This window comes from Prinia subflava, chromosome 5 (assembly GCF_021018805.1).
Source record: "Prinia subflava isolate CZ2003 ecotype Zambia chromosome 5, Cam_Psub_1.2, whole genome shotgun sequence".
In the NCBI taxonomy this organism is placed as follows: Eukaryota; Metazoa; Chordata; class Aves; order Passeriformes; family Cisticolidae; genus Prinia; species Prinia subflava.
The window spans coordinates 15,715,423-15,727,311 of record NC_086251.1 but is presented as its reverse complement, the minus strand read 5'-3'; the positions used below and the strand labels follow the sequence as shown (position 1 = coordinate 15,727,311).

Sequence of the window (11,889 nt, the reverse complement as noted above, 5' to 3'; positions counted from 1 at the left end):
CAAAGAGTTTGCAATGTGCCTTAAGTCAGGAGCTTGAAAAGGGAGAAGGAAGACCAGATAATTGGGTTAAAAAAAAATATATATATATATAAAGAAAAAAAATCCCAACCTCCTCCTAAGCGTGACCTTAATAGAGTTGATCAAATAGACATTATTGCTACAAACACCTAAGCAAGTTCTCATCCCTAAAAGATGGACTCAAAAACCAGAGTGAATTTACTTTGTAAAAAAATCAATTTAACAGCTCTTTAAGGAATATTTGCTCAGTGCAAAAACTTGTGTCAATGACAGATCAGACCATTCTATGCTGTTTGATTTCTGCCCCAAAGAGGGGCAAATTTTTTTTTTTTTGGTCCCACCTTTGGGTTGTGATGAATGATGAGTCAATTCCTTTCCCTAGCGTTTCCCTTCTCTTCATCCCTTTTTCTCAAGCTGGGATGGGTCTAGTATGGGTTATGTCCACCTTGCAGATGCTGGCGGCGAGCAGGGGGATAGGGGCAAGCCAGCAAGAGGCCACAGCATCACTGGTGATGCTTTTTTGGGAAAGGAGACTTTGCTGGGAGGGATCTTTTTTGCAGTGGGGATCTGTTCCCAGGGAGGCTCGTAGAAGCCAGGAGGCCGCGTGGAGCAGAGCTGGCACCTGCAGCCCAGGCTCACTGGGCTGTATTAACCTGCTCTGGCATCCCCGCGCGGTGTCCAAATTCCCACGGTAAAATCTGGAGGGCAAGGCAGCTTGTGCAAGAGGCGAGCGCTGCTGGGTGGAGCGAGCGTTTTCGCTTGGGTAATGGCCAGGTGAACCAGCAGAGAGGAAAGCCAGTCTGGAAACAAAAGCTGGCACTTGACAAACTGCTCAGTCTTCATTCACATGATGCCTCATTAACAGTGCACAGGCTTGGATTTTTAATTTTTTTTTTCCCTTTTCTTTTTCTTGGATGCTTGTCAAACCAGAGTGACTTAGGGCATCTGTTGTTTAGGATTCATGGCCCTGGCCCATGAGAGGCTGGTGGTATTTAGGACATCAGTATGAGCAAATGGAAAAAAAAATTTCTTCCTGCTATTAGTGTGATAACTATAAACCATTCGGGAAAGGGAGGTTGAAAGTTCTTCCATGCCCAGGTCACAGCTACTGCAACAGAGTTGTTTGCACACCAATTTGCAGTGGAAAACTTAGACAGCAAAGGTAACAACTGTGAGGACTTCAGCTTCAGCGGAGGGGTTCTGAACAGATATTGACATAAAATCAATTCCCTGTGCATTTTAGTTGGGGAATAATACAAGTATTTATCTTTGGGAAGAGGCAGAAGATAGAGAGCATGAAAACAGCAATCTTTTTTTTTTATAGGTTGCCATTTGTCATAGAATGGTTTGGGTGGGCAGGGACCTTAAAGTTCATCTCATTCCAACCGCCCTGCTATGAGCAGGAACACCTTTCACCAGGCCAGGTTATTCAGAGCTCCATCCAGCCTTGGTCTTGAACACTGCCAGGGATAGGACATCCACAATTTCTTTGGGCAACCTGTGCCAGTGCCACACCACCCTCATAACAAAGAATTTCTTCATAGTATCTAATCTAAACTCGCTTTCAGTTTGAAGCCCCCTTGTCCTGTGAGCATATGTCCTCTAAACAGTGCCTCTGCATCTTTCCTGTCAGCTCCAGTGGAAAGGATGTTTCCTGAGCTAGAATTGTTTCCAGCAGGGCTGGAGCAAAGGTGCTTCAGAAGAAGGTGCACATTTCAAGCACAAGTTCATAAGGTGGTGCTGCCTCAGTGCAACGTCAGGCAGCCGGGCCCTGTCTCACACCTTGAACTCAGCAGTGCATTGCTGAGCTCGCAGGGAGCGAGCCATTTCCTCGTGCTGAACGAGTCTGACCTCCTCTTACGTGTCCCTGTGCAGCGTGGGGCTCCGCACCGCGCTGTGCTGAGCTGGCTGCCCAGCCAGACCTCATTTGCTTGAGGAACTGCCGGCAAGGCAGCATTTAACTGAGCGTGAATCTATTACGAGCCTCCTTTATTTTAAAACAGGAAAAGCTCGTTTAATGAGGAGAGTGGAACACGCAGAGACCATCTTAATTTTTCCAGGTACCACAGATCCTAACCAAATAGCAAACCCCAAATAACTGAACATACTGAAATTGAGCCAAAAGCTCTGTTACCCCAATTACCAAATTTCCAGCAAGGTACCCTGATGCTGTGCTGGACTCCTGAGGAACCACAGGCTGTCCCTGAGTTTCAGCTGGCAGCAGAGCAATTGCCATTTGTTCCTGTATCAAACAGGGCAGCCGGGCAGTACCTCCAAGGCTCCTCTCTTCCTAGACAGCCCAGGTGCTGAGAGGCTGTTAGTGACGCTGTATCCCAAGCAGGCGACATGCCAGATGAATTTCTGGCATTTCTCTTGGAGTGCTTCCAGCTGCTTCAGCTTTCAGGCCCAAAACTGGAGTTTTTCCTCTCTCAAATGAGAAGCCACCAACATGAAGGCTGCATCACCAAAGGGTGTTCCCACAGACTAAGCTTCAGGGGTTTTTATCAGAGTGCTGAGATAGCATTCAATCATTTATTTGTCTCAAGGCCCAGTCTTCAAAACACACCAGTATTTTTTTTTAAATCATTCAAACAGTAACTTGTGGGTTTTTGCACTCACACTCCATCCAGCCTGGATTTACCATGCCTGGCTTTATCTGGCCATGACATTCTATCTACCACCTCATCAGTTCTTCATACTGTTAGAGGAATGAGCTGTAGATAGCAGTTTGTTTCCTGTAGACAAAGTCTGTAAGTGAAAACAGAGTCTAAGAACTGCTCATCTCTGCCATTATCAGTGAGATCTGCACTGGGAAGAGCACGGCTGGGTTTTGACAAGATCTGTTTTTATTAGGCTGTGTCAACCGGCATTAAGTCTGCTTGAACGAATCCCAGCTCAGATTTCCCATCACTTTCCCCAGGACAAACATCTTGCTCGGCAGCTTCACTACCCACCCATCTCACCTGGCTCCCTCTATGCTGGCACATTTGCTCCACATGTTCTGGAATTTCCCGTTTTCTCAAAATTAAAGTCAGCCTTTCAGGATTCATGCACATAAATTACTTTGGTGTGCTAATTTGCAGATGTTTATCTCCAGGTAGCAGCACTCCTGTTTAACCATGTAGTGGAAAGTATTGCTTGAGGATGGGGAACTATTATTCAGTCTCTTGCAATATAAAGAGAAATAGACCACGTCAAATCTCTCTACTTGATGTCCCTAGCAGTGTGCTGAGCCAGTCTGCACATGGGCAAGCTCCATTCGTTATTCCTGTCCTTGTCCGAAATGCCTTCACACTGCTCTCCATGCCTGCCAGAGTGCACTACAGACTAGGAGGTTACAAAATCTAATTTGTAAAAATAAAACTCAGAACCTATCCTTGTTCCTGCCTTCACCCTATTTCAGTCCTTGACCAAAGTTCACAGATCAAGTGGAATCTTGTAATGATGCTCCTTCCCAAATAACCCCAACTCCTACAAAAGATTCCAGACTGTTAGTATGCAAGTTTGTTCTGATTTACATCAAAGAACTGTACACTGCTATATTTACAAGGGCTCCTGTTTTAGCTTTTGGCAAAGGCAGATGTTGAGCCAGGAGCTGTAAGGGCAAACAGCTGGGAGGTGCTGTGTTTAACACTCCACCACTCCCAGCAGGATGCTCATTTCCCCTAGGAAGCGTTAGGGACCAGACAGGCACCACCAATCATGTTTCACAACTTTAATAGAATATTCTATCTATTCTGTACAAATTGAAAACACCGTATAAGTTACAAATGTGTAAGGTAAGGCTGGAGCACTCTACATGCCTGGTCACAGTGTTGATACAGCTGTTATTCAACTGCTGCCAGAGGTTGGTAATGGATGCTGACACTCAAAACGTGTACCTTAAGTGTCACACAACAAAAGGCAGTTTTGAAGACTTCAGAACTTTAAATAAAACGAACTGTGGAATGGAATAATTTCAGTGTTGCAAGTAAGACACCCAAACTTCAGATTTATTGAACTGATTCATTTTGATAAATTTCTGTGTTCATAGTGAAAGGTCCTTTCATGCTGGACACTAAGCAATAAGACTACTGGAAATTGTCTGGTTCTTTGGCTGCAACCCACTTCCACCAACAGCAACAGTTTGGCCTTTGCATTTTGATCTTCATCCAGAAGAGTTGTCATTTTGATGCGAGTTTGTTTCTTCTGTCTAGACTACTACATTGAGACCACTTTGAATTACCTGTTTTACAAGTACCCATATTGTATGCAAAAGAGGAAGATGATTTTTCAAGTATATTAAAAACTATTAAAAAGCACTAATTCTGTCAAAGTACTTACAAACATGAATAAATAAATAGTAAGATGAACAACTAAGTCTCAAATATGACACCCTCTTCAATGAAGTAAAATTACTTCAACTCAACTGGTTGTACTGAGATAATAAATATGACATTTAAAGCTGCTCAAGCACTAGTTCAATTTGTAGGTTGCGAGAAACATTAAAAAAGGGGGGAGGGAACTAGCAAAAAAGTCATATTGCTCTATCTGTTTCAACTACCATACATGTAATCCATTTACTTTAGCTTCTCAGCACATTGCTATTCCACAATTTTCAATGTTGAGCAAGAAAATGGATAATCCTCACATGGTAGTCTGGACTATTCCCCTATGCATAGGGCGAAAGGCTCTAAAGGCCTACTGACATACTTAGCTACAGTGTACCAACGGCTGTAGAGTGTGCTTTATTTAAACCTCATATTTCCCAAATGCATTGAAGTTGCCACTGTACATGTTAAGCAATAAAGTTAGTGAAAATCATGCATTTTAAAACAAATTATCTTTAAGCATTGTTAATAAGATTGTGCTGCAGCGATAGAATATCCTGAACTGCAGGCCAGGTATCCAACTATTTGTTACAAGTTGTTCAAATATCCAAGTGGTATTTCCTTATTACTGTTGTTTGCATTCAGCAGGTTGGCTGGACTCTTTCTGCATAAAGGAAAAAGGAGAAAATAAACAGTTAAAAATCAAATTGGCATAAAAGAAGACACTTGAACACAGATAAACTGCCTATGCACTTCTGAATTAACTAGGAATCACTAGCATGTACAAAAATGCTACATGAAAACTCAAGCTACATCATAAAGGTCCAGAGTCACCACATTTATTGGGTTTTCCCTTGCCCCCAGCTGCTTGGTACCCCATAATTTTTTTTAATCTATTTTTGTACTGTTAACAGTGCATCCTGTAGGCCAAGGTTCACCCAAACAAGGAAACAAACCACCACCTACTCCCCTCAACCAGAGGCTCTATTTGACTTCCAGCCCTATTAAACCATTTGAACAACAACCTGCCACCTCCTCCAGCTCTGAGGAGGGACAAAGGCAGGCTGCTTATTCTGCAGCACGTCTGAATTTTTCCTTGGGAGTCTTGCCCTTTCTGCTAAGGTGATAAAAATGTAATTAATGTGTTGATTTCTTCTAGGTTCTGCATCACCAGAAGGTAACTATTCAACAATTTAACACTGGCCAAGAAGTCCGTATGTTAATCTGAATATGTAAAAGTAGAAACACCTTCATTAGGTAGTTAAACAACCTCCCCTTTGGCAAAAGGAAGTGTATTTGGGAATGAGAACAAGTACTCAAACAGCTAAGAACTGCGGGTTTACACTGCACTTCTTGCTTTTTTTTTCCATTGTAAAATAGCATTCTTAGAAAGCAGGAGAATTTATTCAGTGGATTTCCACTTTGTTTCTCCCCTTACCATTCTTAATATAGTTTATTATACACAAACAACAGTAACAGAAACCTGCTGCAGTCTAGTAAAGAAAAATATAGATATAAAACACAACACCCTGAATACCCCTGGTGCAAAGTAGAATGTTTCTTAGTTACTATCCTAAAGAAGAGGTTTATGTGTTATAAAATATGTACTCATACCAAGTTCAGTATACAGCAAGTAACCAAGAGCTAAGAAAAGTGAAGCATTTTGCCTCTAGTAAGGAAGAATAGGCGCAACTAATTTAAACTTCCTTATCATGAAGTTTTGCCCCTGATAATCTGCACTAAATCCAGGCTGTATTTCTGTTCCTCACCAAAAGTGCTTTATGGTCAGAGTGGTCTCTATCATTCCCACTGCAATTCAGGATTAGAGCCAAATGCACAGATGTGTCACAGACCTTTCAGAGTTGTCCCTTGTGGTATTCCTTACCCAGCATATCTGGTTAACTTTAACTGCTCTCTCCTATCTGCCTGAAGTTCCAAGTAACACTGATGTGAACTAAACTGCACTGATCAGGGGCTAAATACAGGAGAAGGGACATGTTTACACAGAACACAAAATTAGCATTCTTGCTCTTAAATTAAGATTTAATTGCCACTGGTAGTACATTGCATGCTATTTCTTTTTATCGAGGGGCAGGCAAAAACCAGCAGCATTTTTATCTCAAGTTTTCTAAAGGTTTGTATCCTTCTTTTAACTGCTTGGTATTTGAACATGGCCAGAGTAGTGTGCAGGCAGCATCACTTCCTCTCCTCTTTGCATTCTGGATAAGAGCCAAGATAAAATAACAAACCTATTTAAAAGGTACTTAAAAAGTCTTTCCATCTCCCCCCTTTCTTCCTTCCTAGTTACCTGTTATATTTAGGTCAAGACACACTTAGGTTGACCACTGCAACCATTTCCGCCTAATTTTAATGATCAACCAAAACACTTTTTATATTTTCTAATAAACTTCATTATCTTTTCCTCATTTCTGTAAACACTTAAATCATATTTACTGCATATAACTACTTATCCTGTAAAAACTGACTCACAGAGATCAGACAGTTCTTTTCTAAGGATCTTTCAGGGTTGATTACTGCTCTCAGGCAAAAAAAAAATAAACACAGTTTGAGGGGTTCCCGGATCTGAGTCAGTTGTTGGAGGATTTTGAGACAAATACTGCTGTTTTTATGCTATTTTTAGATTACACTTGAGGCTGTATCTGTGTTGGCCATATACACAAAATGCTTAAGCAGGCCTTAAGTATCAAGGCAGTATTTCAGATGCAGACTCCAATATAATCCATGCTCACCCACCACTTTAACACACAGCACTGCCCTTTGCTGAGGAAGCAGCATGTGAGCTCCATGCTGCCTTCAGCTACCCTCAGCCTCATGCAGAGCATCTCATAGCCTGATCCCAGAGGGCACCAGCACAAAGAGAACACAATTCCCTTCCAGTTACAGCTGCTGCAGCAGGGACATGCACACTGACACTCATCTCTGGGCCTTTGCTGGCTCCTGCAAGATCAGGGTCCAGCCCCAGGCTGTGAGTGTGATGGAGAGCTGACATCCACACTCCCTTAGGCTGGGCTTTAGAGCCTGAGCCTGCTCTTCCTGCAGAGCCCAGGCTCTGTGACACTGGGTCAGCCAACCACCACCACTGATCTGCCTCAGCCCTTGTGCCATTCATCACCCCATCCTGGCCAGGTTTCCATTCATGCTCTATTTCCCTAAACTAACTTCCCATGATTTCTTAGAAAGTGACGTGCATTGGCCAGGCAGTAAAGACCAGAGAGACTTGAACTGGCAAAGATAAGGAGGAATTGCATCTTATTTAAAAATAAATTTACCAGTAAACACACGTACTCAAGATCACTACCAGGGCTACAGAGACAAGAATTCTTCTGGTCGTAAACAGATTCTTTATACTAACCATAAACAGACTTAAGTTTATCTTAAAATTGGGAGGGTTTAATTTTTTTTTATATCTTTGAAGTAGTTCATATTCACTTATTCTGTGCAAGGAGTTTAAACTACTCTGGGCCCTTAATTTCAGTTTGATACACCATTCCAATGGATATGAACAAGCTGAGTGAGACTCCCAGCTATTTTTTCTCTTTTGCTAACAAAGATCAATATATGGCTTTTTGTTACTGCTGCTCACTTATTACATCACTTTCTCAGAATTAAAAATTGCACCTAAAATTTGCAAGAACATAGAGCTAAAACAGAGAAGAAAGTAGGTCTGAGTTAATACAGCTTTTGTGACTTTCCTACACAAACCCCACCTGTGGAACGCCAGGGGCTTATCCCTAAGGTAGCTGTGCCTCAACCTGGATGGACAGAGGCAAATGGGGAAAGAATCTTTTAGATCATGGCAAGGAGAACTTTCTTCCCATAGGCCTTTGTGGACCCGTTAGTATTTCTTAGGTTTCACTGTTCTATTCGTTTGTTAAATTTGTGACCCTGTTCAGCCCCAGACACCATATATGCAACCCTCCTAGAATGTTCTCCCTTCTCTTGAACCCCCATGGGGTTAAATTTGCTGCAGTGTTACCCCCCTGTAACCTCACTAGTTGCCTTAGTTTATATTTATCCCTTTGCACCACTTTTTCCCATCCCTATTGGACCCTGAACCTCAGACCTGCCCTCGTTGTCTCGTTTATAACTCTGTGCCCTTGGCTCCCTTCTCGCTCTTGTCCCTGGGTTTTATCAGAGGCTCTTGCATCCCCGAACCTCTATCCTGTGTCCCTGGACCCCTTTGCTATTCCTGCCTGTGTTCCTGCATAAACAGCTTTCAGATCCTCACAGGAGAAGCCCATCCCTTTCGCACACTCGTGGGGCTACACTGTAGCAGTGTCCTGGGGCTGAGAGACACCGGGCGCTCTCCAGGACCGAGGCATCGCTCTCACCCTGCTGCACCCACCCTGTCTGCCCATCCAGCTAAACTGGTGCCCCAGAGGATGGGGACAGAAGCCCAAAATTTCCACGCCATTTATTTTAGCCATTTTGCTTTTTTCAAAACAGATCCTGAAGGGAACACTGAATTTCTGTTAGTCTTCGGTGTTTAAACACACTGGGCAAGATACATTCCTAGGTGATTCAAAGAGCAATCAAGTCTTTATCTCCTTACTTTTCCCATCCACTTTTTGGGAAGCTTCCCATCTGCTAAGGCAGTCATGCAGGAGGAATAGGCAGATCATCAAGTCCCAAGTGACTCCCCCAAAACTCTGCTGCCAACAGTAGGATCAAGGCAGGCAGCAGGCACTACATCTGATGTCCTTTCCCATGGAGAAGGCAGAAAGCCTTTCTGAAACACCTTCAATGGAATAGTGCAATTATGGGACCTCAAGCTGAATCTTATCTTTATTTCCTATTCTATGTTACTGAATGAGAAAACACTAGGATATCAGAATGCAAACCCAGAGCTAGCTGGAGTTAAATAAGCAACCCTAACCCAGACTGCCTCCCTCCAGAACTGGTTCTGAAAATGAATTTGCTGCTGACAGGTCCTGCCACAGTAACTCAGAAGACCCAGGATCTTGAAGCCCATGCAGTCTCACACACACACAGCAGCTCTTTTGCTCATGATTCAAACCAGCACTCTGCATCCCCCTGTCAGCTACTTCTCAACTCAAGCACAGCCTCGGCAAGGTAAAATAAAGGCAGCTAAAGGAAGGGGATGTACGAGCACATAGAAAAATACACTAGACAAAACCAGCTACACATTATCCAGTTTTGTAGCTACTTTCAATCATCTGACTGCTCAGTCTTCCAAAGCCACAACTTACATATGGCACAAGTGTTTTGTGTAAGAGATGATAATGATCTGGTTGTATCTGAACAACTCAAATGTACGTAAAACTCACAGGAAGGAAGGAGGAAAAGTTTACAAAGCAGAAAGTGTTGACATGCAGCAAATGTAATACAACAATAAAGGAGGAGGTAATATGGAAATGACTGAAAAGGAGAAACTGGATTTGAAAGGAAAACAGACCAATTATTTTTGTGTACATGAAAAAGAAAACTATTCTAGATAAGAAAAGCAGGGGGTGGGAACTGATAGGCAAAGAAAAGCAAGGAAAAGGTAAAAAGAGGACCAACAAAGGGTACAAAGCAGGAGAAAGAATGGGAAACAGGACAGGACCAGGAGAAAGAATGGAAAAGGCCAGGGTATCAGTGTCAAAAAACGAAACAGACAAATTCCAAGTTGACTTGAAAAACTGGAGCCAGTGGCTGACAATTTTTAACTGTAGGGAGGCAGCACAGCTGTGTAACAGACAGCAGGAGGACAACAGACAAGCCACTGTGACAAACAGATACTCCACTACTGCAGGTGAGCCACCAGCGCACGTATGCTGAGGCACCAAAACCCAACACAGGAGCATAGCTCCATTCAGAGCTTAACAAAGGCAAGGAAGGGGATCATCCATGCAGAGGGAATGAGCTGGAAGGATTATAGCTTCTTCTAAATAACTGAAATAAAATGACACAAGCCTAAAATACAGGGGAGGGGAAAAGTATGGAGGCTGTTGCAGGCATTGTTCTCTGTGAGGAATGGGATGAAAGGTGAAAGAGGACAGTTTACAACAGAAGGAACTTTTTCTTTCTTCTTTTAAATAAAGAGACAGATGAGCAGAAGAACAATACCTGTGCAGAATCATGAGAGATCAAGAAAAGGCTTCTAAGAGGAACTGCCTGCCTTTGTCAGGCAGCATAAATAAGATGCTGGAAAAGGCATACTAAGTAAGCAGATGACTTAGAAGAGTTTAGGAAGAGCAGAGAAGATGTTTAAGAAATAATTTGTAAGTGCATTAGAAACAGTAAAGAGATGCAACATCAAACCAGAAACAAGGAAAAATAGTCTGACAAGTCTCAGTATCTTTTATCATGTGTATATGAAACACAGTTTGATTGCTACAAAGTCAAAGCAGACAGTGTGCCACGAAGGCAGAGAGTCATTCTGAAAAATCTAATTATATGATTTAAGGGCACTCATCTCTACACCCATTTCTTTCTGTTTTTTACTAATAAAATCTAAACTCTGAAGTCACCATTCCCCCATTGCTTTTCCCCATACAAGGAAAAAAAAATCAAAACAAAACAGAAAACCCTAGAAAACAAACCACATTGCATGACTACAAATGGGACTCTTGGAAGTTAGGTATGAATGGAATTCCACCTTACCTAGAAATGTATGAATGAATAACAGACTTATATTACACCTAAATGGGAAAAAATTGAAAGGAACTGTCAGCATGGATGAAAAGTGAAATGTACAAAATAATACAGGAGGCAACAACCATAACCTTCCAAGATAACTTCAGCCTTTTTTCCCCTACAGAATACCAAATCCTCTAGAAGGATACTTCACAGGAACACATGTTGATGTGGAACTAACATTGTTTCTCAGCTGTCCAACTTTTTCCCCCTTACAGGTACACCACTGCATCTGAATCCTACAGAGCAGTCAGAATACTGATTTTTGCCAATCTAACCCTGTTTGGTTGATCTTTGTACAAGACAGACTTTCTTTAGTACACAGAATTTCTCATTGAAGAAAAACAAAATTGACTCTTGATAGTAACAAAAACGATTTATTTACTAATGATACGATGATATATAAAACTGTACCAGAAGAGAGACATGTCAAGCTGCTGTTAAGACTTTTATCCAAAGATCAAGCAGTTTTGCATGCCTTTCACTTGTTCATCTGTCTTTATAAAAAATTGGAAGCTGATGTTTCAAGAACTACATGATCACAAGTCTGTCATCACTGTCCCAGCTTCACGAAACATAAGCATTTACCATGACTGAAGAACTGACAAATACCTATCAGAAGGAACACTAACCCTCAAGGCTGAATTTTAAGCCAGGTATCAAAGTTTAAAATTCAAAGTTGAGTACTGACTTTTTTTGATTTCTAACCAAGTACAGACATGTAGAGTCTAACCGGCAGCCATCAGGACAACGATAAAGAACAATTCTAAGGAAAAGAAAATAAACAAACAAGCTAGTTGAGATTTGTCAGACTAATTCTAGCTTGAAGTCCAGCCAAAGAACATCTGAATATGACCTTTCCAAAGGAAAACTGTATCAGCATTACAGAGATGCCATTAAG

The 11,889-nt window shown here is 42.0% G+C and overlaps 1 protein-coding gene across 5 annotated transcripts in view; it reads right to left on the bottom strand.

The window, feature by feature from the left end:
- Positions 1-4,729: 4,729 nt before the first annotated feature.
- NAP1L4 (nucleosome assembly protein 1 like 4) overlaps positions 4,730-11,889 on the bottom strand; it is a 28,127-nt gene continuing 20,967 nt past the window's right edge. For 4 of the 5 annotated variants that reach the window (XR_010080509.1, XM_063398153.1, XM_063398152.1 and 1 more), the window contains exon 15: positions 4,730-4,992. Coding sequence is in view for 4 of the 5 variants with exons in the window: in XM_063398153.1 (XP_063254223.1) it covers positions 4,954-4,992 (39 nt within the window). In the remaining variant the exon portion in view is untranslated. Of the gene's footprint in view, positions 4,993-10,955; positions 10,994-11,889 lie in introns of all 5 variants that reach the window. The other variant, XM_063398150.1, reaches the window with a different exon arrangement.